Genomic DNA, 26,156 nt, shown 5'->3' on the forward strand with positions numbered 1-26,156 from the left:
ATTTGCCAGGAAGCATAAAAGAGAAAGAAGAGAATTCAGACATTCTTTGTACTCATCTGTTTATCCGCCCTTGTGAGGTTAACCTGACACAGACTAGAAAGGTCCTGGCTTTGGAATCGCATAGATCTGTTTCCACCTCCCTGTTCAGACACCTGTTGGAAATATAATGTGCTCTTATCAGTTAAGAAAGGGTGATTTAACTCAGGTTATAAGCAACTCCAAAATATCAGTATTTTAAAAATCCAAAGTTTATTTCTTATTTATGCTGTATATCCAACATGGGTGAACTGAAACTCGACTCATCATGGTCCCACTCACACTCTTTCAGACTGATGGAGTTTTCAGTTCACCATAGACTTCCATTTGGCCGAAAAAAGGGAACATAGAAATATACAAACATCAAGTTAACTTTAAGAAAACAATAGACCAGTATGAGCTAAAGGCTCTCAGGCATAGTGAATAAAGGCAGCCTGGTCCTGCTTTCTTAGAGCCCATGTGAATATTCTAGTAGAACTTAACGGGAGTGCTAAATTTTGAACAAGATTATTAGCACCCAGCTACAGTGACATATTAGCACCCAGCTACAATGACATATAATCCACTGTTTAAATATTTGTGCACCATTTATTTTTATATCTTAATACTTATTGAAACATATGATCTAATGGTGATTTAGGCACCAGGCACTACAGTAGACATTAGAGGAATGATAAATGAGGCATAGTCTCTGACTTCAGTCAGTTTATCATCTATAGAGGACCTATTGCAATAGCATGAGCCACAACACACTAAGTCATACACACACACACACACACATGCACGCACATACTCACACAAACACATTCTAAGTGGCTCTGAAGAGCTCTGCTAGAGGAAAGTTTATTTATCCTAATCGTCGTGTTTTGTTGTTTGTTTGAGTGTTTTCACCTAAAAATTATATTTTGAGTTTTATGACAACTTCATCCTGTCTTATTCTTAACTGAAAGCTCAACTATAATTAATAATGAATGGTTGCAGAGCTTTAACTGTGTAATCAGTATGTTCAAAGCACTGTGTATTGATGGACTGATTTAACTGTAACAAAGCCTTTCAAAGCCTTTCAATTATTATATTGTGTTACCTATGAGAAAACTGAGGCCAGAAGGTTAAGAAATTTCTCCAAGTTTCAAAGTTAGTAAACAGAAGGAGATCTGGGATTGGAAACCAAGCAGATTTAATCTAAAGCCATGTTTTTTGTGTGTGGTTTTTTGTTTTGTTTTTTTGTTGGTTTTTTTTACCACTATGCTGTGTAACTTTGTTTTTTTTTAATTCTGAAGGGTTAATTTCCACTTCCACTTTTAAGTTCTAACCCGTTGACTTTATAGAGATTCTGATTTTCATTTTTCCTTCAGGTTCAGAAATCCTACAAAACTTCCCTTAAAACATAGTCACATTTTACCTTTTTTAAAATGTAACTGGCTCTCAGCCATGGTAGAGAACATGCTTTTTGATCTAAGTATCTCTTTTCCTCTCTTTCTAACATCATTTATTTTCCCCTAGGTCTCTACAGAAGAAGGGCTGGGTCTGGCCCGAGAATATAACTGTGCTTTCTTCGAGACCTCAGCAGCCCTCAGATTCTGCATCGATGATGCCTTTCATGGTTTAGTGAGAGAAATTCGCAAGAAGGAGTCTGTGCCATCTCTGGGAGGAAAGAAACTGAAGAGGAAAGACAGCCTGTGGAAGAAGCTAAAGGGCTCATTGAAGAAGAAGAGAGAAAACCTGGGATGCTAGCTAGCCTCACTTCTAACTCCCCCTCTTTCCTCTCTCTCTTTCTGAATTTTATCAGTTAGACAATTCCAGATGTTTCACTCTACTTCAATTCTCTCTCTCTCTCTCTCTCTCTCTCTCTCTCTCTCTCTCTCTCTCTCTCTCAATCTGCCTGTAGGTAAAAGCAAGATCTGCATAACTGTACCTCCTGAGATAGTTTTGTTTTGCCCTTAACAGTTGGATGAGTTTTGTCAATCAGTTGGATACGCTGTTTAGTTTTTATAATATATGACTAAATAAAATTGACATTCCAATTGACTCATTTCCCTTCAAAGAGTCGAGCTTCATTTGGTATGCTGTCTGGTTATAGAGGGAATATTCAAAAATGCAGACAGAATGATAAAAGGCTCCGGGGACCTGTCTCTGCCTGATAAGCCTCTGGTTGTTTGCATTCCAGGAAAGTCAGTAAATAATGAAGCTGCTCAGGAAGGGGTGCAGAGCAGGCTTCTGCAGCCTGGAGCTTCCTAAAGGCTGGAGTTGTGGTGCTTTCTCTGGAAGGCTCCATCGATGACCCTCAGAGGAATAATTAATAACAGAAACTGATTGAGGATCACTGGAGGACTGAAGGGAAATATCCCCATATTTACAGTGTTTGGGGGAAATTATCAGGGAAGTCACTGGGCTGAGGCAAAGGGGTATCCACTTTGTATTAAGGAGAGGTGGCTACTGTGAATTGGGTGGCTCATATACTCATAAAAGGACACCCTACTGGTGTCCCTCTTAGGGCTGCCTCACCTGTGGTGGGGACATCTGCAGAGCAAGAGGCTTGTTAGCTCCAGAGACCCTAAATTCCTTTATTTTGCCAACATTTCTGATCTTCTCCAACTCAAACCATGCACCACCACCAATCAGAGGACCTTTTCCTTGTTTGTTTTACAAAGGATCACCAAGTAAAATGCAATTGTCCATAAACTCTTTTACCCCATTGGGTGAATTGGCTTATTCAAATCTAGCTCAAAAAGCACCCTACCAGAAAGAACTGTTATGAATGTTTAACTGACAGATGTCTCAAGGAAAGCCATGAACAGACAACTAAGCTTGAGAAGGAACCCAGCAAGCCAATCTTTATGGGTTGGGACAGTTTTTATTATAAATTAGAGACAAGGAAGGATGAGGAGCTTATCATGCCACATGCAGACACTTTTCTATGACTCGCAATACCCTGAGTACTTGCTAATCACTGAGAATGCAGAAATGAGTCAAGGCAGCCTAACATCTAGCGATGAGACCACTGTGGTTAAAGAGCAGTGGGATATTACAATCTTAGATGGGAACACACATTTTACATAGTAACATGGATACAACTGAGAATTTAGAGATTATAGTTTTTCAGCTGGCGTACTAAAATCTCAGCCTTTCAGAATCGTGTACTTGTGGGGTCCTTTACTGCGTAGGGACCAGGGACTTTCTGAGACCCACAAATACTTCACTGTTCTTGCTCTAGGCCCTGGAGCCAAGGCACTGAACACGAAATCATCACTTGTTACTAACTAGTGCCATTCTGTCTGGAATTTTTCTCAAACCTCATTTTAGATGGACTAGGGCATAAACTAGTCAGTTTCCCCTATTCTATGCAGCCCCTAAAGTCAATTTACACAATCTTTTCAAACGAAATTCATAATTAGGTAGAAAAAAAAATCAAACCATTCAAGAACAGATGTGGAGATAACATCAAGACAGAAAGGGTCTTACAAGCAAAGAAACAATATCTGCTTCCTCCTCTCCTTGTTTTTTAACATTTTTAAAAATAAATTTTTATTCATTTCAGAGAGGAAGGGAGAAGGAGAGAGAGGTAGAAACATCAAAGATGAGAGAGAATCATTAATTGGCTGCCTCTTGCACAACCCACACTAGCGATTGAGCCCACAACCCGGGCATGTGCCTTGACTGGGAATTGAAGCATAACCTGGTTCATAGGTTAATACTCAACCACTATGCCACACCAGCTGGGCAGTTTTCGATATTTACTACTTTTTAGTTCCATAAAAATATGTTAGTATGTTTGTTGCCTGCTACAGCCCCTGAAGCCCAGAACCCTTCCAAACCTGGGGAGACCCTATGAATACTGCATCCATCAGACTCCTGTGTGAGCTAGAAAATGTGATCTAGGAAACAGAGTTGGAGGTACTAGTTACATACGATGAAACTACATGTTTGAAAAGCTGATGACTGCCCTGTCTATGAATAATAATAGTGGATGGTATGTTTCCTAACACAGCTAAGTCTTTGTAAATTTTAATGTCAGCATCCCTGCCTTTAGCTCTAGAGATCTGTATCTCATTTCTCTCTCTCCCCTTCCTTCTCTTCCTTTATTCTTCTCAATCTTTAATGAATAATGTATGCAGTTTAGAAATTCTTAGTGAGATTTAGATTGGGGAACAGTTACCAAGTCCCACCACTTCATTCTATAGAAGGAAAAAGATCTGTAAATTATCACTCAAGGGACAGCATGAATTTGAGAAACTTATCACTAGCGGAAATAGAGGCAGACTTTAAGCATTGTTTGAAATCGGTCTTCTTTCTAGAAGTCTGGGCCAGAGACAATGTGCCAGAAAAATAAAACCTAGTATTTCTGCCCAAGGACTATTGATCCATTCTCTTTGGCTTAATACCAAAATGCCAGAATCTCATGATCACTCTTCCTGGGACTTCTGACCAGATCTAGGATATCTATGTCAATCTCAAACTTTCATAGAAGAGAACCACAGTGTGGCCTTGCCAAGAGAGTGTCAAGAAACTGTTGAAAACAAGAATAAGGTCCATGGTAGACAAATGTGTAGTCACCTAACACAATTTATCAAATAGCACTGTTCTAGAAAACACTTATGCATAGGTGAGATGTATGTGTGTGTGTGTGTGTGTGTGTGTGTGTGTGTGTTTGATGAGACAGTAGGCAATTCTGAATATAATTTCTGCTCTCCAGAACTGTATCATCTATTTTTTATTAAATTTACTGGGCAACATTGGTTAATAGGATCACATAGATTTCAGGTATAGATTTCTATGATACAAGATTTGTATATGACATTGTGTGCCTGTCACCCAACATTAAATCTTCTTCCCTCACCATATCTTAGGCTCATCTATCTATTTTTAGGTATTCTTCATTAACTTATTCTGTGTTTCCCTATGATAAAATAATTTATCAGATCAGAGACCAATGTCAGTCTAAAATATTATATTTTGTATTTAGTGGGCAACAGTTGAGGTTAGGAATATCTGTAGAAAATGCCAGTGAGTAGGAAACATGGCAGTTAGGCCAAACATTATTTACTTCACACTCAGATGTGCAAGAAATAGATAGCTGCTTTATTTCTCTATAACTCATCTGTTCTTTCTCATGAGTCTCTGACTAATGGATAGATGGGGGCAGAGGGGACCAAATTTTAGTTCAGTCTAGTAATTTAGTGCTAATCTGCAGCAATAATATAAGAAATATATTTAAATAACATGACCATTGTTGGGTACACTTAGGTCAGTGTTTGATCAGCCAATGTTTTGCCCTATTTATTCTTCTTTTTAAAATTGCATCTGGGTATAAGGGGAAGGCATGCTTATGTGACCTCATGGCAGTAGAGTTCCCACCTCTCATCTTTTAATTTCTATAGTATCCTCTGCATCCTCTTTGATCTTTTTAACCAAGTGTCTGGCCTGATTTTTAAACATTTATTTTTATTATCATAAGAATATTTAACATGAGATCTACCCTCTTTACAAACATTTTTTAGTTTATAAAACATTAATGCTGACTAGAGGTACAATGTTGTGCATCACATCCCTAAAGTTTATTCATCTTGCTTGAAACTTTATGCCTCTTAATTGGTAACTCACCATTTCTCCCTCCTTCGAGCCCCTGGCAAACCACTTGATTCTATTTACCAGATTGGTTGACTCTAAGGTATGTTGGATAGAGACGAGTGGGGCCATGATTAATAGGCACTTTCTCCTAGAGTCCATGAGCTTCCCCCTTTACATTAGAGTCTTAAGGTCTTTCCCAAAAAAGCCTCTTTATTCTGACCCTAAGTCTCTGCCAGTCCACCTCTGCCAGAACCTCTGCCTCCTCTGGGGATCCCTTGCATGGCATACACAGGCCATATGGATTCCTGAGATCTGCCTCAATAAAGCTGTTAAGACTTTCTGCCTCTATCTCTGACTAGCTCACGTGGACTACACCAAGGAGTCCAGACAATTGCTAGCATTCCATGGCAAAAGTGCTGTACAAACACAGACCAATCAGTGTGGAGATTAGCTGTAAAGAGTAAGTGTGCCCATGACTATTGGAAACCTGGTAAGGAGCCCAAGTCTTCAATTTCCCTGTGGTTGCTTGTAAGCAACTTCCCACCATTAGCCAGAAGGATCTGGGATAGTGGGATTAAAAAAAAGACCCTGCTGTTTAATCTACTTGCTTTATTAGTGGCTCTCTTTCACAAGGCTATATGCTTTTCCTTTCTCTAAGTAGTCCTGCAACAACATACTAGCATCCAAAAGAAACAAGGGGACAAAATTCAGTGATCAAAGGTGAAAAATGACTTTCTTGTTTTGCATGGCATCTGTTCTGCTGAGGCATCAAAACACATTGCTTCAAAGGATGGAAACTCCATATAAATAAAACTAAATACATTTTAGAAGATAGAAAAATCCATAGGTCAAAAAAATTAGAGACAGGGGAATATATAAAATACTTCAAAACATAATGAGCCTCGTTACAGATGCAACATCTAAGACTAAGACTCCTGAGTATCTTTATAGAAATTAAGTTTGTAGTCCTTTTGGTTTGGGTCTTTACATGATATTAAGAATACTGTAAAATCCACCTGTCCTAATCCTCTACCGTTAGTTTGCATGTGAGCATTTCTACATGGCCTTTTTCCCATTCAAGTTTCTATTTGGGATTAAATGGCAAAGGTCATTTTTTTCAGACCACCTATCTACTATTAAATTTAAATGCAAAAAAAAAAGTAGAAAAATTAACTACCTCAATAAAATGTAAACAACATAAAGATCTACTGGCCACTTTTGAAAGCATGGTGAAGGAGCCTGTGGTGAAAGGAATAAAGAAAGTGTGAATTTCTATGGGTGAAATAAGGATCTAGACCATATGTCATTTTAAGGTCTAAATAGCCTACCATTCCTGGAAACCATGGACATACAGGATAGAACAAAGGAACCAGGCCACAGGATGAAAGGATTTCTAAAGGAACAAAGGATGCTGAAACCACAGCAGGGTAGGAAACAAGAATGCAACACAAAACTCACATGGATACACTACATCCTAGTCCATTCATCCATGTGCTTTAGTCCAGTTCTGCCTCAAGTACTCCATCACCAGGTGTAGCTGTCTCCCTTCAAAGCACTGGTGCACATCGTTAAATTGTATGGGGGGAAAAGCACATCAATAAGCCTATGATTTATTCGAATAAAACTCTGGTATAATGTTTTTGGTTGTTTGTTTGTTTTGTTTTTAATGTATTTTTATTCATTTCAGAGGGGTAGGAGGAGAAGAGATAGAAACATCAATTATGAGAGAGAATCATAGATCAACTGCCTCCACAGCCCATACTGGAGATGGAGACCCTGACTAAGAATCAAACTGTGACCTTCTGGTTAATAGGTTGGCTCTCCACCACTGAGCAACACCAGCCAGGTGATAGTACAATGTTTTAATGATAATGTCAATGTAATTTACATTTTATTCATTTAAAAAAAATCCCATAGTATCTAACCTTTCTATCTTTAAAAAAGTGAAATTGAATTATAAATAAATAAAATACTAGTGCTTTAAGCAACCATATAAATCATGATGTGGTTCCCTCATAGAGATGAAGACACTAAGAACTAGAGCAAAGATAAAATGCCAAGTCTAAGGGGGTCAGTCAGGTCCCCTCATCATCTCTCTGGTCCTCCTTCAGTGTCCTTCCCTGTCCTTTCTGTGCTGCAATTTGGGCATCATTCAGCTTTCTCTAGAGGTGTAATTACAACCAGCTAATAAATAAAATAAAAATATGGTTCCTGGAATAGATCCATAGTGTCTCTTTAAAATATGATGGCTGTTTACTTTCCTTTCTAGGTTAGGCAAATAGGATGCTGAAAATAACGCTATTGTAAATCACTCTCTCTAGGGTAGTGCATTAGACAAGAGGGCGAGAACATCAATTAGGGAGAGTTTGCCAAAGGTTTTAATTTATTGCTGGTGAGAAGTGCTGGCCTTACAGCAATTAGAGTGTATATGTATGTGTAGAAGAGGTAAAGAGAGAAATAAATGCACTATCAGCATGCCACTACCATGGAGATGTCTGGAAATCTCAAAACAAATATGAATTATATATAGTACACTCAAGAGCTTTCTGTTAGCATCGTGCTGTGATCATAGACAGACTCTGTGACTTTGGGTCCATTAAGTCCTTCACCCCTCTGAGCACTAATCAGTTTTCAGATAAATTGGGATGGGAGCGGGGGGAAAAAGGCTATACTTTGAATGGTTTATCTTGATCTTTGGCACAGACTATATAATTTATTTTATAGAATGTCCTCTGAACTTAATAGGTTTTTTAAATAGGTTCACAATAATATAAATTATTTGTATCCTTTTGACTATCAATAGGAGAAAAGAGAATTCTATAGTAACCATATGGCCAAAACATTACACTAAAATGACCAATGATTCACTAATTCACAAGTAGTTAATTGACTCACTGATAATTCAATATTAATTTATTAATGTATTAATTCACTAATATTTTGAGCTCCTGTTGTGCTCTACACACCCTGCTTGGCATTGTTTTATTAACTCCTCAGCAATCACACAATAACCAAACTCTATAAGTACATTAAGAAAATATTCTCTGAGCAACTACTCTGTGTCAAGTAATGGACGGAACTCTGGGGATATGAATATAGAAAGACAGCTATGGTGCTTGCTCTCTTGTCACTTACAGACTAATTAAGATTATAGCAATAAAATATTTAGACTTATGATTTTAAAACTGGTAGGGACTATAACCAATGCTAATATGGAGAGATTGGGGAATAAATCTCCCTATAATAGGAAGATTTGGCCCAGTTAAGGAGGTAAAGAGCTCTCTGAAAATCATGAAGATCAGCTTGGGATATATTGGATATCATATTTTTAGGCCAGGAGGAAAGAGAAGTTGTTAAGGTGTTTCAGGCAATAAGTAGAGTATGAGCATAAGTCCTGTGGCAGGTGGAGGCATGATAAGTAAAGGTGACCAGCATGACAGGGATGGAAAAGAGAAAAGGGGTTTGTAATGATGAGACAGCAGGGAAAGTTTAGAACAAAACCATGCAGGTCTATTTAGGTGACAGTTAGGAGTGTGGCCTTTATCCTTAGAAAAGTGAGAGACTGTTGAAAGGATTTAAACAGTGGATGAAGTAACAATTATTTGCTTTAAAATGGCAATTCTGGAGAATAGATTGGAAAAAGAACAGAGTGAAACACCATAATTCTGTTTTATTTTATCAGAGGTTACATAATTTAATAACTATCATTTACTAAGGGCTGGATAAAAATGTAAAAGAACTGATGCCTTTCTGGAAAAATATAATGCTGTCATTTTCATTGCAAGTAGCATACATTCTACATCGACTTTTACAGAGTCTTTCTCTAAACAGACCAAAAAGTTAGTGTTTTTTCAGAATTCTTTAAACTATATCTAGGAAAGTATATCGACTGCATGTCACAATTTGATTGAACATCTTCGCAGGGTTCCTTGATATGTTGATGTGCCACAGATCAATCATTTGCTTATTATGGCATCTTGTTTTCTGCAGCCCACCCCAATTCATTAAGGCCACTTTCTTGGAGAGTAAGACCACAACTGTAGAAATTGACTGAGAAGAGATGATTTTGTTGGGTTATGTTGAGTTGTGGTGTATTGTTTCCTTGTCATTGAGAAGCCAATCAGGCTTGTAAAGAAGAAGAAGGAAAAGATAGCAAGCTTGATGATAGAAAACAGGATATGCTTGCTCAATAACTGGAACTTGTGTTGATAGAGAAAGAAGGCCAGCAGCTCTTAAGAGGTGTGCCTATTGGAAACAAATGAGATGAGGATCTATAACATCAGGGAAAAACATAGAATTGTGGTAATTGGTGTTTTTTCCCTCAAAGTTTTTCTAAGCCACTGGCTTGAACCTGTTGATCTCAGTAGAAGGAAGAAAGGTGAATATTTTGATATTTTATTATATCTTATTTCTTTAAGTACCTTCTTCTAGTTCTCTAAGTTAGCATAACATAAATGGACTTGTATTTTGCTAAAGAGGTGTATCCCTATAAGAATCTGAGGAAGAATAGGAAAGAAAGTTAGACAAAGTATATGACAAAGAATACAGTGATGGTCGCAAAATATAGGTTACATTTTCTATTAGATTAACCCCTTACTTGTATAAAAAAGTATATACAAGGTGGGGCAAATGTAGGTTTACAGTTGTGAGTATACAAAACAGTTTATTCTTGCATTATTGTATTTATAAATTATAGATTTATTTTTCATAAGAATAAGTATAAACCTACTTTACCCCACCCTGTACTTTCTCAACAGGTTTGTTTAGGGCTTGTTCCCAGCTTCAATCATAGGTTCATCTTAGTCTCCATTCTCTTTTCTTTAATCTCCTCTTATCCAGAAAAAGGAGCTAAGCAAAATTAGTATACAAATATCTGAGTAGAAATAAATGAAATGGAGACTAGAAACACATTAGGAAAGATCAATGAAACTTAGAGCTGGTTCTTTGAAAAGATAAACAATATTGACAAACCTTTAGCTGGAATTCAAGAAGGAAAAAAGAGAGAACACAAATAAATAAATTCAAGAAAAGGTTCTTTTTTAAGTCATGGATGGTTTCAATAAGACTAAGGCAGATATAGGTAAAAGGTTGGTGTAATCTCTTGTAAGCTATTATATAAAAACCAATGGTGTGTTGTATGAGTGATATAGAAATTTCAGATAAAGACCCAAAGTTCTCAGCAGACATGTATTGATTCAAAAGAATCTGGGATATTCTCAAGAGCCATACATGTTGTTGTAAATTTCATTATTTCTTATGCCAAAACATAAAAACACTACAAACCCTACCCTACAACTGGGGCCCTAGCCATGAGTCTAATCTGCTGACAGTGACAGCATCAGCAAAGCCCTGCTTCTCTCTGTCCAGCACCTAGTGGAGACACAGGCTCAGTGATTCTGCCCTCAGATTGTCTAGTCATATAAGGTAGAACAGGAAATTGGCTTTTGCCCATGCAGATGGCACCAGCAGAGACTGAGCCCTGGCACTAACTGAAAAATGGAGCAGACCAAAATAACTTTGCAAAGGCTCTGTAAACAAAATTGCCATTGGAATGAAAGCCCACGGAAGTAAGACAGAACTCACGCTCTATCCCTAAGCAGGGTGACCACCTGACACAGGAAATTAAATAGGATCCTACAATAATAACTAAAATGGCTAGGCTATAATAGAACATCACTTGTCATACCAAAAATGTAGAAAATCATGAACTGAATAAGAAAAGACAATCAATTGATGTTGATCTGATGATGCATTATATGTTAAAATTTTCTGACATTGTTTTAAAGCACCTATTATAAATAACATTTCAATAATAATAAATTCTCTTGAAACAAATAAATAAATAATATCAGCAAAAGAATAAAATGTGGAGGGAAAAACAAATGGAATTTATGGCACTGAAAAATACAATAAGTGAAATTAAAACAATAGAAAACCACACAGGATGATCTCAAAAATAAAATGGAGAAGACAAAGGATAGAATCAGTGAATTAGAAAACAGATTAATAGAATTCACCCAATCTGAACAACAGAGAGGGAGTGTATAGGAAGCAACCAATCAATGTTTCAATGTTTCTCTCAGTATCTCTTCTTTATAAAATATAACATATTTTATATTTGAATAAAGATTATATATATATATATATATATATATATATATATATATATGTGTGTGTGTGTGTGTGTGTGTGTGTGTGTATGTGTGTGTGTGTGTCTCTGTGGGGCAGAAGAGTAGAAAGTAACCTTTAGAGTAGGACACAAAAATGGCTCAACACCCTCTATAAGCCATATACTTCTGTGCCAGCCAGGTAGTCCTCCAGAGAAGGTAAAGGTGGAAAAAGTCATCACTGGAAATGCAGAAAATTGAACATTGTTATTTGTTGTAAATTTTTCCTGTCCTAGTGTGTGAGTGAGTGTTAAGGCATACCTCAAAGAATATTAGCTAGAATGTTTTCATTCACGTTTTGTCTGTTCTTAGATCCAGAACTACAAAGAACTATTTTCAAGTTCAAAGAATTTAAAACTGTATTAAATATGCAGTGTGTTGCTAAAACATAGACAAGTCAAGTGAGGTCTATCTATATATGCCATTCTTTTTAAAAGAAAAAAAAAGGAAATTTTTTATTTTGATGTTTATTTAATCCATTTCTCTAGTTATTCTATATCTTTACCTTCAATATTTTTTACCTTTTTATACTGAAAAAATGTTATTCATTACTTTATAAAGAGACAGGTGAATATGACATTACTGATATATCTCATTATAGACAGTAGTTATGTCCTTGAAATGTGGTATGCATACCTTTAATTTTATAAATTTACAAAAAGAAAGATGCCCTTCAAAGGATTTTGTGTATATGCATGCATATGTGTATAAAAATCATCTATACTTAACATATAAAGTTTTAGCTATAATTTAATATCTTACCTTTCTTCAATATAGTATTTATAAACATGATTCTTAAGGACTATAAGGAAGTCTATCATATCTATACACTATATATTACTTAATCGTTCATCTAATTTTGGATACTCAATTTATTTCTCAGTTTTCAATATTATGAATATCACTGTGATGGCATGTTTATACACGATTCTTGTCTGCCTTTCAAACTATGTCCTGAAGATTTTTGGACAAATTGCTAAATGTGCCAAATTGTTTCCTGGTACAGTTACATCATATCAATTTACACTCGCCAAAAGGTGCTATGAATAATAATTTATTTCAGCTATTTATTTCAGATACAACTTGCTACAAGGAAAGGTATAAAAACACCAGTAATTTCTCAAAGAGATTTATTATCCTTATCATTCTAGTTTCAGAGTGGAGTGTTTTAGATTCTCTTTCCCCCTGGTTCAAAAATCCACATTCATATAAAACTGAAAGCAACAAATGAACAAGCGAAAAACAAGCAAACAAAAATTGATAGACACAGACAACACTATGGTGATTTTGAGAGGAGGGATATGACAGGGAGTAAAAGGTAAAGAGGGTCAAATATATGGTGATGAAAGATTTGACTTTGGGTAATGGGCACACACTACAATACACAGATTATGTATCATAGAATTGTACACTTGAAACCTAGATTATTTTATTAACCAACATATCCCAATAAATTTGATTCAAAAAATAAATTTAAAAAAAGATTCCAAATAAAAAGTCAATACTTACTGAAAATTTTGCCTCACTAAACTTCTAAGCCAGTGGGTAAAGCAAAGATTAAAGTTCACATGAATACAGGCATAGATGTGTACACACTTCTGAATGAATTCTCTCCTGTGCTCAGGCTAGGCCACTCCTGCCTCTTTCTCCCATCACCATCCACCCCCTCCATGGTAAGACAGCATTCAGCAAACTCCCTCATCATGGAAAGTGTATTTCCATGTTGTTTAGACTATACTTTCACGGACTGCCTTGTCTGTGATCTAACCTAAAGAAAAACTTTGAGCCTTCAAAATCATCTATGTGTTTTTTGGAATTAATAATGGCAACACAAATCATGACATACATAGCCAGCTTAGTGGGAATTTATTCAAGGCCCATCCCCAAACATGCCTTTTTCTAGCCAGTGTTTCTGCTCTTTTTTTTTTTCCAACCTACCTACCATATTTGTTCTTGCTTATTGGTTGTTCATTCTTACTTTACCTCCTATTTTGCAAGTGCCCTTAATCCCAACCCCCTAACCAAATCCTCAGATAAAATATAGACAAGATATCTTCATATGGACTTCTGAGCAGCATCTGAGGAATGGAAAAAAGCCAACTTCTCTCCAAAGACTCTAGGAGAGAATTTGTCACTGCCTCTTCCAGCTTTTGGTGGCCTGGGAATTCTTGGACTTGTTACGTCATTCCAATCTCTGTCTCCCTGGTAACATTGCTTTCTCCTCTTTTGTCTCAAAACTCCCTATGCTGCTGTACTCTAAGGACACATAGAATTTCAGTTAGACCAAACTCAGGTCATTCAGGAGAAGCACTTCCTCTCAAGGTCACTCTTAATTGCATCTTTTACTACATGCGTGTTATGGGCTAAATGTTGTGTTCCCACCAAAATTTGTATATTGAAATCTTAATCCCCAATTCCAATGTGGTAGATATGTCATTCATATGAAAACTTCCTGAATAGGGCTTGTTGACCTTTACAAGAGAGACATGAAAGCTTGCTTCTCTCTCTGCATTCTCCCATGTGAGAAACGAGAAAATAGTCATTGACAATCCAGGAAGAGTGCCCTCAGAACACACTGGATGGGCCAGGACTGTGATTCAAGACTTCTCAGCTTCCAAATCATGAAAAATAAACTTAGGTTATTTAAGTCCCCCAGTATATGATATTCTATTACAGCATCCCAAACTGACTAAGCCAGACATTAATATTCACTGTTTTCATATAAAGTGATATGTACAGGTTCCATGGATTAGTGAACAGATATATCTTCTCCAAGGGCACTATTCAGCTCATGCTCAGAGCCAAGCATACATTCAGGCTCAACCAAAAATGAACCTTTTAGGAATATCTAACAGGACTCTGCAAGGTAAATAATTTATTTCATTAAAACTTTGCACTTAAGTATTCATGGTTATTAAGGATTTGCATTTGTTGAAAAAACTACCAATAGACTGATAGGGTTATACATAAGGTGAGCAGTGAGATGGGCAAAGGATGAAGCTAAAGAGTTTGAATGGCCTTTGTTAGGAAAGATATTTTACATAATGTCAAGCATATTAGATTTGATTTTGAACAATATAGGTAATTTGCAGAAAGATATAGCAATGTAGGAAACAGATTGGAATGGATCAAACCAAGAGTAATAGCCTGGTTAAGAGGCTCTTACAGCAAGTTACTAGATAAATGATGAGTAACTGAACTATGCAAGACATGAAAGAAGTAGAAATGAGAAAAATCTTGGTGATTGATTAGAAGTGAGCATGCTTAGCCTCTCAATTCATCTAATTTCACAGTAGCTCCTATTAGTAATTTGGTGTTAATTTCCTTTCACCTGGGTTGTTTAGCATGGTGTTGTGAAAGGCTCCATACATAATAATAACAGTTGTGTTTTGTGCCACCACAAGGCAGGATGCTTATTTGGGCGGCAGTCATCCATCCCACAATCCATTTGGCACAAGTAGTGGCCTGTGAAGTCCTCAGAGGGCCCTGCCAACAGGAGCAGTTGGCCATGGCACAATTGAGCGAGTGTGGAATGATTCACAAAGAGAAACAGTATCTGCAATTTAGAGGGAATTAGTGAAGACAGAAGAATCACATTCCTGCTCCAAGCCATTAGGTACCCTGTACCCCTTACAAAATTAATGCTGCGATATTTAGGGTCATATATGCCAAAGGCTGAAGTGAGGCCTAGAAGCCTATTCTGTGGGAAAATTTCTTTCTTTCTTTCAAGGAATTGAGAATGTTCTTACCCTCAATGCCAAAGAGCACAATGAAGCTACTCAAACACCTTGCCTTATTGTTACCAACTTCCCATCCAGCAGAATAGCAGTCAGTAAACCACAGACTGATAAAAGTGTTAGAGTAGGCAGAGACTAAAGAAATTAGAGAACTTATATGTATATATGCATAGCCCATAGACACAGACAATAGGGTGGTGAAGGCCTGTGGTAGGAGGGTGGGGAAGGGCCCAAAGGGGGGAATGAGGGGAAAAAGGGAACATATGTAATACTTTCAACAATAAGTATTTACACAAAAAGAAAATTAGACACACACCCTCATGTTTCTTTTAACAGATGAAGAAATAACATCCAGAGAAGATAAGTTATTTGAATAAAGCCACAAATCTAATAAGTAACTATCACTTGAACCTAGGTCCTCTTTATTTCAAATACACTGACTATTCCAGTACTAGCTGTGTAGAGGTCTGCTTCTAGACTTAGATCAATAATTAAGAGATGTAGAACATGTTGTCAAGTATAGGGTGTGATAAAAGTAAGTTGACAGTTATTTGTGTGGAAAATAACATAATAATTAATAAACAATATTACAAGAATAACTGTGTTTTGTGTACTCACTACTGTAAACCTACTTTTTACCCACCCTATGTATCACTTACTAAAGTTTTTATTATGAAAATATTTTACATTTATTTGGGTTTTGACTTCATTTAAAAATCAGAGAAAGTGAACCCTATTAGTATCCCTAATTTGTATGGTGAGAAATGAGGTTAAAAAATAATCATAAGGTAAAGTTATCTCATTAGGAAAAGTTTGGTATTATATTTCTTAGATTCAAGTAAATTGTTAGTGATCTTCTGTTAATGCTGAACAGAATGGTAGTTCCAGGTGGAGGAGAAAAGGCCGGGAAGGCAGAGAGGACATTATTACTACAGAAGAAAAATGCAGGCAAGCCAGAGCTTCTGACAAGTTTGATTCTGCAATTCTAATTCTTATGGATAACAATCCCTGATAATCAAATTTGGTGAGAGGAGAAATGCATAAAGAAATGGTAATCAAGTGTTTAGAGAAATCAAGTAGAATGAATAGGACAAGAAGAGGTAAAAAGAGTACAGTTGCAAAAAAATATTTTTATTTTTACAAAGTGCTCTGAATCTAATAAAATGGATCTACACTATAGCTTAAAGGATATTAGGTGTATAAAAAGAGCTTGGAGGCGAAACTGGTTTGGCTCAGTGGATAGAGCATTGGTCTGCAAACTGAAAGGTCCCGGGTTCGATTCCAGTCAAGGGCATATACCTTGGTTGCAGGCATGTCGCCAGTAGGGGGTGTGCCAGAGGCAGCTGATTGATGATTCTCTCTCATCGATGTTTCTAACTCTCTATCCCTCTCTCTTCCTCTCTGTAAAAAAAATCAATAAAATAAAAAAATAAAAAAATTCAAAAAAAGAGCTGGGAGGATAGTTATAAATCCTTAGACGTAAGTGAGGCAGGATATTCTTGGGTTTAGATGTAATAATTATGGACAAGAAAGGTGCTAAATTTCTTATAAGGCTGGGTTCTTTAAGGCATTTTGGTCCCGGATTATTTGTAAGGGTCTGGTGAAAGCTATGGAGTCTCAAGAAAAATATACATACATAAAGAGACAAGCTTCTAACAAATCAATTCATATATCATAGAGCACAACTCACCTCTTGTGATAGTTGGTAAGTTGCTAAGTGAAAAATCTAGTTGAAGCAGAATGTTTAAAAAGCACACCTAAACATAATAGTTTAATTATATGTTAAGTGATCTACCAATATTTTTCTATTTTATAATTTTGAAAACCTTGACCCTGATTGTATTTTTAAGAAAGTGATTTTTGTACATCTACGTTATTTCTGTTTTAGACTGAGAATACTTTAGCTTTAGAATCAGAATGCCTGAATGTTAGTAATCCTGGACCAAGTTACTTAAAAATTATAGAAGCTTTACTTTTTGAAACATCATGGGATGAATATTAATTTTGAATAAAGTAGAGTTCAAAATACTTAATAAAATGACCATTTTGTACAATAATAACGGTAATAATAACTTTAAATATGAATACATCAGACAGGGAGACATAACATGGAGACTCAAAGAAGTAAGAAATAAGAGCAAAAATGGAAATGGCAGTGACCTTCAGACAGTTATAAATGCAGTGGTATGAGGCCAACCAACATAACAGAGTCCACTTTTCTAAAGGCTTTTACTGGGCATTCTCGGGCCCACAGATAGGAGTATAAGGCTCTGGCTAAGGCGACCACAAAGAACTAGTTCAGACGCTGGATGGTTTTTAGTCAAAAGGTAAGGAAAAATTTTTGAACAGGAGTCAGCAAATGGCTTAGGAGTCCTGAAACCAGCATCCTGGTTCAGCAAATGAATACATTTTGGCTTAATTTCCTTTTCTATAAAAGGTCAGGAACGAAATCAACCAGCCCAAACATCTTCTGTTATTATTCCTACTCTTCTAGTCTGAATTATCTGCAAAAATGGTTCTTCTGAATATTTATATCATAGCTCTATTATAATTTATATTGGGCTTTAAAAATACCTCTTCAGGAACCCTGATTAGGAATCACTAGATAAAATAATCCCAAAGCTCTCTTCCTCTTTTCTAAATTGATGATTTTAATATATTCTATCAATATACATATGTGAGAAATAGTACAATTTGCCGGAAATAAAAACATTTTTCTTAGCTTTTTATTACTCGCAAAAAAAAAAAAAATATATATATATATATATATATATATAGATAGATAGATAGATATAGATAGATATAGATAGATAGATAGATATTGATATATATATAGATATTGATATATATATATATATATATATATATATATATATACACACACACACACACAGACAGACAAACACACAGAGATTTTAAGGTAATCACAGCTAGTGGCATAAATGAGACCAGGACATAAAATAAACCTTTACTACCTTTCAAATAGCCATTTTCCCCTTTGTTTCTTTGAATAGCACATATGCTTTCAGTTTGCTCAGGTACCAGAACACACATAAAAGCAGATTTTGTGTGAATGTGCCAAGATTTTATCTGTGTCATTAAATTTCCATGTCAGACTGCTCATGTTGTAAAATCAAAGGAAGGAGACCGAATTGGGCATTTTAAAAAGTCAATTTTATTTAGCCCACAAGGAAATGATTTCTTATAAGACAGGCCAGAAAGGCCCAAAGAGACAGAAACACTAAAAAGGCAATATCTTTGTGTAGTGTAGATTAGGCCTAAACAAAAGATGGATTATATATGAGGAAAGAATGGCTTTCAGAAGTCAGAAGTGAAAGGGAATTTAAACATGTTGATCTAAATTGAACATTGAAGTTGAAGATACTAAGTTCAATAAGTTGAGTAGCTCGACCTGTCATACACTTAGGTAATATTTGACCTCTCATACAGAGAGTCAAGGTGCCTCTGCTTCAAAAATTTAGGCTGTTTTCTTTGTTCAGAAAATTGTGGGGAAGGGGGAATCTTATATGTACTTTATAAGAACTTCCTGTCCTTAAAAAATAACCCACTTCTAGGAATATATATTAAGAAACCTGTCACACCAACCAGAAAAAATGTATACACCTCTATGTTCATAGCAGTGCATATTTACTATAGCTAAGAACTGAAAGCAGCCCAAGTGCCCATCAGTAGATGGGTGGATAAGAAAGGTATAGTAGATTTACACCATGGAATATTATGCAGCAGTAAAAAGAAGGATCTTGCCCTAGTCCCGTGGTTGGCAAATTGCGGCTCATTAGCCACATGTGGCTCTTTGGCCCCTTGAGTGTGGCCCTTCCACAAAATACCACAGCCTGGGCGAGTCTATTTTGAAGAAGTGGCATTAAAAAAAGTTTAAGTTTAAAAAATTTGTCTCTCAAAAAAAAATTCAATCATTGTACTGTGTTTTTTAATTTGTTTGTTTGTTTTAATATATTTTATTGATTTTTTACAGAGAGGAAGGGAGAGAGATAGCTAGAAATGTCGATGAGAGAGAAACATCGATCAGCCGCCTCCTGCACACCCTCTACCGGGGATGTGCCTGCAACCAAGGTACATGCCCTTGACCAGAATCAAACCTAGGACCCTTCAGTCCACAAACCGACACTCTACCGCTGAGCCAAACCGGTTTTGGCCAATCATTGTACTGTTGATATTTGGCTCTGTTGACTAATGAGTTTGCCCGATACACTGTCCTAACCAGTTTGGCTCAGTGGATAGTGTCTGCCTGCAGACTGAAGGGTCCCAGGTTCAATTCCAGCCAAAGGCACATGTCTGGGTTGTGGGCTCAATCACCAGTAGGGGGCATGCATCATTGAAGTTTCTATTTCTCTATCCTTCTCCCTTCCTCTCTAAAATCAATAAATATATATATATATATATATATATATATATATATATATATATATATATATATTTTTTTTTTTTTTTTTTTAAAGGAGAAGGATCTCTTACCCTTTGAGATAGCATGAGTGACCTGGAGAGTATTATGCTAAACGAAATAAACCAGTCAGAGAAAGACAAGTATCACATGACCTCAATCATATGTGGACTCTAATGAACAACATAAACTGATAAACAAAACAGATTCAGGGACATATAAGCAAGAAACAGACTGATGGATCTCAGAGGAAAAGCAGGGATATAGGATGGGGAGCGATTAACTGAGGAATGTATAGGCACAAAGCCTGGCCAGGGGTGGAGGAGGGTGTGCAGCTGCAGGGTGGAGGGGGTTAATGGGGGGAAAAGAGGAAAATCTGTAATACTTTCAATAATAAAGATAGATTTAAAGAAATACTAATTGTGTCACATCACAGGAGAAATACAAATGATAGAATTGTGGCTCTGAAATAGTTCAGGGGTCATCTGCTCTAAATAAGACTGCTTAAACCATACCAGCAAGATATATTTAAGCACTAGAGATATTCTAAGCCAACTGTTTAATTTAATGGCTGAAGATACTAAAGTTCAAAGATTTACCATGATTTATCAAGGTTAAGGAACTGGTAGTCATATCAGCATTAGAATCTGGTCCTGTGTCTATTTCTATTTCATTATATTACTCCTTCTCAACTTTATCAATTTGAATCTAAATTCTTCTAATTTATCTTATTGCTTTTTTAATTTCCACTGTTACTTTTTAGTCTGAAAACAGTTCGATTTCCAGTGGAATTGAAAGCTTACCTAAACTTTGGTTGAGAGCACATATCATAGTTAGAAGAGCAAAGTGAGTATCAAACATGTGAATCTTGCTCAGGCAAAGATTGGAAGGCTGGGGGGTTATTTGAATGAGAACTACAAGTAAATGCTAGCCAATAGGCCCTTGCCATTATCTCTCTCAGAGTGGAATTTTGAATAATCCAGAAGGCTTTTAAGGAAGAAATGGGATCAGAAACCAAAATTTACTGGTCAGCATTTCACAATAGAGGCAAGCAATATATAAACAAACAAATTAGTAACTTTGAGTTATCTAAAAAGGTAAGACCGCATTACCCAAACTGGGGCAAAAATACAAGTTATTGAGGCTGAAGAGGTTTATTCCAGGCAGGGTAAGGGAGAGCACTCTCAAGGCAATGCAGCAAATGAAGGCTTTGGGGAACTTAGGGAGGTTTTCATCTTTGCTTTTTTGCCTTAGATCTCAGAAACTGCCATATTTGGCATCCAGGTTATGTTCAGCATCCATACTACCCCATCCCAGAACCCTAATCACCTCTGGTTATTCTCCATCCTGTAGTAAAGGGTGCTGTGCTCCTATAGTATTGCTTTGGTGGGATTATGGAAAATTAATAGATGGGCCATCAAGGAGTGTGCCCTTCTCCGCAATATCCCTTTGGCAAGGTCAGCACAGTGGTGGCTACCCTTGCATGAGGAGAGCATTGCCGTGAAATTAGTCTTTGAGTTTCTGCAAAAGGAACAGTGGCACAGGAAGGGCAGCAAACTTGCCAAAAAGAGTGTTTATGAAATTAATGGACTCAGGGATAATTGTCTGGAAAATTCTCATCCACTCAAATGTCTGCTAGAAGAAGATGACCCTTGAAAGTGGTGAGGCTAACACGTGGGTTTACATAAATCATTACAATTGCCACAATTGTTAAGTGTGCGTTAAGTGTGTTTTAAGTAAAGCATGATCACTTTCTAAATCTCTCTTTATATAATATATATATGCTTCATATAATTACATATACATTTGGTTATAACTATGCTTATTATATAGATAATATCATTTTATACACATGCATAATACACAGTTTATAAATAAAAGACTAGAATTTAATGACAGGAATTTAATACTCTAAAGTCTTAGCAATGTGCTTATATTCATGATGAAACATTATAAATTATTTAAATGTTAGATTTTTCTAAATTTTCCACAATTGGCATCTATTTCTTTTAATTTCTTAATCCTCAACTAAGTATATGTTTATTGATTTTTAGAGGGAGAGGAAGGAGGAGAGGGAGAGGAAGAGAGAGAGAAATATTGATGTAAGAGAAATATTGATTGGTTGCTTCCCATATGCACACTGACCAGGGATCAAACGTGCAACCCAGGTATGTGCCCTGCCTGGAATAAACCTGCAACATTTTGGTGTCTGGGACAGTGCTCCAACCAATTGAGCCACTCAGCCAGGGCTGACAACTAATTTCTTTCTTTCTTTCTTTCTTTTTTTTTTTTTTTAAGAAATAAAATGTTAAATTCTGCGTAATAGTTTCCATTTGACTAGCCATCTAGATAGAGGTTTCTTTAGAGAAACCTGGAAATATCAGCTCTCCTCCATTATAAATTCTCACTTGATTGCTTTAAAACCAGCCTGAGCTCCCTGCCAAGGTGAATTGCCATTGTAGCACACTAATAAAACTAATGAAATGGTATCATAAGATTTATTTGGTTAATTCTTTTTAGCCTGGTTATTTCAGAAGAAACCAAATGATAATTACAGGAATATCTATTGTTATTCTCAGTTTCAACTCCATTGTCCTGCCAACCACCCATCAGGTCAGGCATCCAGTTCAAGATCCAATGCCATGAAGGTTTCCCGAGTATGGCTCCTGCCTATTGTTCCTTCTTATTAACACCCTCTTTTGGCACTTTTTGCAGACATCACCTTACTTCCTCTGAGTTCACACTTGCTGCTTCTGCTGATAGCTCTGCAGTGATTTTAGATATGGACTAGACTGTAAGACCAAAAAGGTCATGGGCTTTTAGTTGGAGCTGTTTCATGTTTTCAAATTTTGTTGAAATCCCAAATTTTCCAGGTAACTTCTTTCTCTAGCTACTTGGCATGAGCCTTCCACATGACAGAACATGAGGACAGCAAGAATGTGAGTGATGGACAGGGCAGAGAACTGGGCTGGGAAGCAGATGACCTGGATTCACCTCTAGACTTCACCGCCTATTTGAATGACCTGGGGCAAATTCATTTGCTTAGACAGCCTGGTTTTGTAGTCCTATACATATCCAGAATTTGTTCTGAGTCAAATAATGTACCTAAAACCATTCAAATGTATATGCAAAATGTTTTTGCTATTTTTCATACTTCAGCTCTGAACCATAGTTGATTATCCTTGTAGCTTCCAGAACACCCAAAACATGACTTGGCACCTTCTGAGTACTGCATAAGTCTGGATATTTAGTTTGATAAATAACTAATGTATCCATGAGAAATTCATGAAACATTAACCAACCAAAACTTTGAGAATGATCCCATCCCGGGATACCTTTTTAAACATCAAAATTTTCCAACTTTATTAGAAGTGAATGCTTTGATGTGTCTCCTGTGCCCACACCCATTTCTTCTTATTGCTGGTTTATGGGCGCTCACCTACATTCATGGGCGGATTGCTTGTGTCTCAGATGCCTCCCATTTACAACCGGCTCTCATGCTGCCCCGTATTTCTTGTTGATGGCTTTTAAAAAGCAAACTAGCCTATCATCCCAGCACAACCACTGCAGTTCTCCTGTTGGGTTTTGTTCGTCTGTTTACAAGGCCACAAAATACACATAAACATGCTTGACACTGTCTCATGGTGGGAAAATATGAGAGTAATAATCTTGGATTTCAGGCAAGTAGTGAATAGTGTCTCTATATCCCTGAAGAGAGGACATTAGGAATGATTACAGCATCTGGCTGCCAGATGACTGACCTCACATAAATGATGTTGACAGGAACAAGGAAAAAATGTATTTTGTAAATTAGTGATAATAACAGCTGAGATGATGGTAAGGGTGATGATACTAATAAAAACAATGCCTATTTCAGAGTCATAATAGATGTGTGTCTTATTTGTTTCTCATAAATATCATTTGAGGAAAGTAGGGCACTGATTATTAGCTCAAGTAAGATGCAAGGCTGCTCAGGTACTAGGTGATATTTTCATGCTCCCTTCATACGGTTTTGAAATTTATGTGAACGTGTATAGCTGGTCCTGTGTCTCTAGCACTATTCCAGAGAAAACATCTACCCTCAGGCAGGCTGTGTTCTATTAGTGGGGGTTATATAATGCCCAAGCAAGTAAGTAACATGCAAGATAGTAAATGCAATGATGGCAATACATATAACAATTTTTAAAGACAGATTGCTGGGAGGGCTCTTATGTCCTCTGTCCTTTGGGCAAAGATAAGGAAAGTCTGAGGCCCTATTCTAGACTGAAAAGATTAAAGGGATATTATGACAATGCAATCCAAAATCCTGGATGCATAAATACCTGAGGCGATGAGTAAAATTTGAATGGGGTAAGTTGATAAAACGTTAAAACTGGATAATATTGATTTTCTGATTTAAATGTGAGGAGACTCTTTTGTGCAAATATTTATATTGAAGCAGTAAAGGCTAATAGGGTTCCACATGTGTAGCTGACTCTCACATGGTACACAAGAGAGAATGGAACCGTCGGCAAACAACACTGAGACAAACGTGGTGAGAGTGCGCAGTGGGGGAGCTATGTAAAGGGAGCACAGGAGCTCTTTGTACTCCTGCAACTGTCCTGTGGATTCCAAAGCATTTTGAAATAAATAGTTCAAATGAATAATACTGGTAAAACAAATCATGTTTATAAACATTGCAGGAGCATGAGTCCTCACTCTTTCTCTTAATCCTAGAATTTGGGACTCTCTGATTAAGTTAAAAAAGAATTATTTAAAAATTCTCATGTATTATTCATGGAATATTTATCATCGTGTATAAGGTTCTAAGAACTATTATTTGTTGATTAAAAAAAAAAGTCTCTGCACTCTGAACGAAGACTCCAATACCTTCCAAACCTCAGTAAACAATGAATCCTATATAGTTAGAGAAGAAATTGCCCTTGTTATTTTAAACCTAAATGACATGCATTTAAGTAGATTACATTTAGTACACAGAAATTGTTTTAAGAACCAAAGTTTTCACTAGCTAACTATATTTTCTTTGTCTGTTTCTTTTTAAAAAAATCAATAAACCAAACAGTGTCACCCCAATAAATTTAATTTTAAAAAATCAATAAACCTGAAACTATGCACACAAAAATAAGAAAGGAAAAGAAAAAAAGTTGGTGCACCTGCATTTTTACCCATGTAATCATCTCCCAAGGGTACAATAAGAAACAAATAAAGTAGATTAAAATCTCTCGAGTCATTTGTCATCAACTGTGTTATCTCTTTCTCTCCAAAACTCATAGTAACTTCTTCCCAGAGCAACACTGATAATGTCTAGATAATAAATTTTCCAAAGGTGTATAAAGTTATGAAGATGCAAGGATGCGTGCAGAACAAAGTGCTTCAGCCTAGGATGAAGCTGACTTTGGATTTACACTGTGCTTGCTCTGTGGGATCCTCCAGGCTGAGCTGACTGTATCTTCAAGCTATGGATAAATCAAACTCAGGGTGTCCTCTTCCTAAGGCAAATTGCAGACCGCCAGCTTACTGTTGCCTCAGAAGCTGTCTATTACGTTCAAGTTCACTGCTCTCGTGAGATTTCATTTCGTTGTTGTTGTTAAGTAGTGGTGAAGGGGAATACAAAGGCTACAAGGAAAAATTGTTGCTTTCTCTGGGACTCCCTGGCACTTTCTCATGCCATGTACACAGCTCTCACGAAGGGAAGCACTTCGGTCATCCCAGCCAGGGTTGACTTATTTATCCTGGTATTCCCAGGGTTTTGTACATGTTTGGTACACATAGGCCCTTAGTAAATATTTGTGAAGTTGAATGTAATACATTTATTCCCTTTGGATTCACAAAACTTAAACACCTAAGTTCAAAAGAAAAAAAAAATAGCCCAGGAGTAACAATACATCGTGAAAATGGCTTTTTAACAAAGTAGAGAGAGCTCCGACCTATTATTTGTATTTTTCTCTAGTGGAGTTCTGCCTTAATAAAAGTTACCAGATTAAATTAACCAGAGAATATGAGAAAATGCTGAAAGGTTATGTAGCATTCTAAGAAAGTGTGCCTGGTCTCCTTCCCTCAAAATACTCATTAATCTCCCCCCCCCCTTTTTTTTTTTCAAATCCCAGAAGACAAATTAGAATTTATAAGAGAAAATAATTAGAGACACACAGCCTGTAGGTAACCTACAACTGCCGCTGAATATGCATCTGTTCAAAATTCAAGATGCCTATTCTTTGCTCTGCTTTC

At 36.6% G+C, this 26,156-nt stretch overlaps 2 protein-coding genes across 2 annotated transcripts in view; both read left to right on the forward strand.

Moving 5' to 3' along the window:
- Positions 1–2,063, forward strand: part of RIT2 (Ras like without CAAX 2) — a 228,248-nt gene extending 226,185 nt beyond the window's left edge. Inside the window, exon 5 of the mRNA XM_084888395.1 lies at positions 1,540–2,063. Coding sequence (XP_084744521.1) covers positions 1,540–1,770 — 231 coding nt within the window. The 3' untranslated portion in view covers positions 1,771–2,063. The remainder of the gene's footprint in view (positions 1–1,539) is intronic.
- SYT4 (synaptotagmin 4) overlaps positions 1–26,156 on the forward strand; it is a 705,442-nt gene that overhangs the window by 543,428 nt on the left and 135,858 nt on the right. The window lies entirely within an intron of this gene.

This window comes from Pipistrellus hanaki (assembly GCF_964339955.1).
Source record: "Pipistrellus hanaki genome assembly, chromosome: 6".
In the NCBI taxonomy this organism is placed as follows: Eukaryota; Metazoa; Chordata; class Mammalia; order Chiroptera; family Vespertilionidae; genus Pipistrellus; species Pipistrellus hanaki.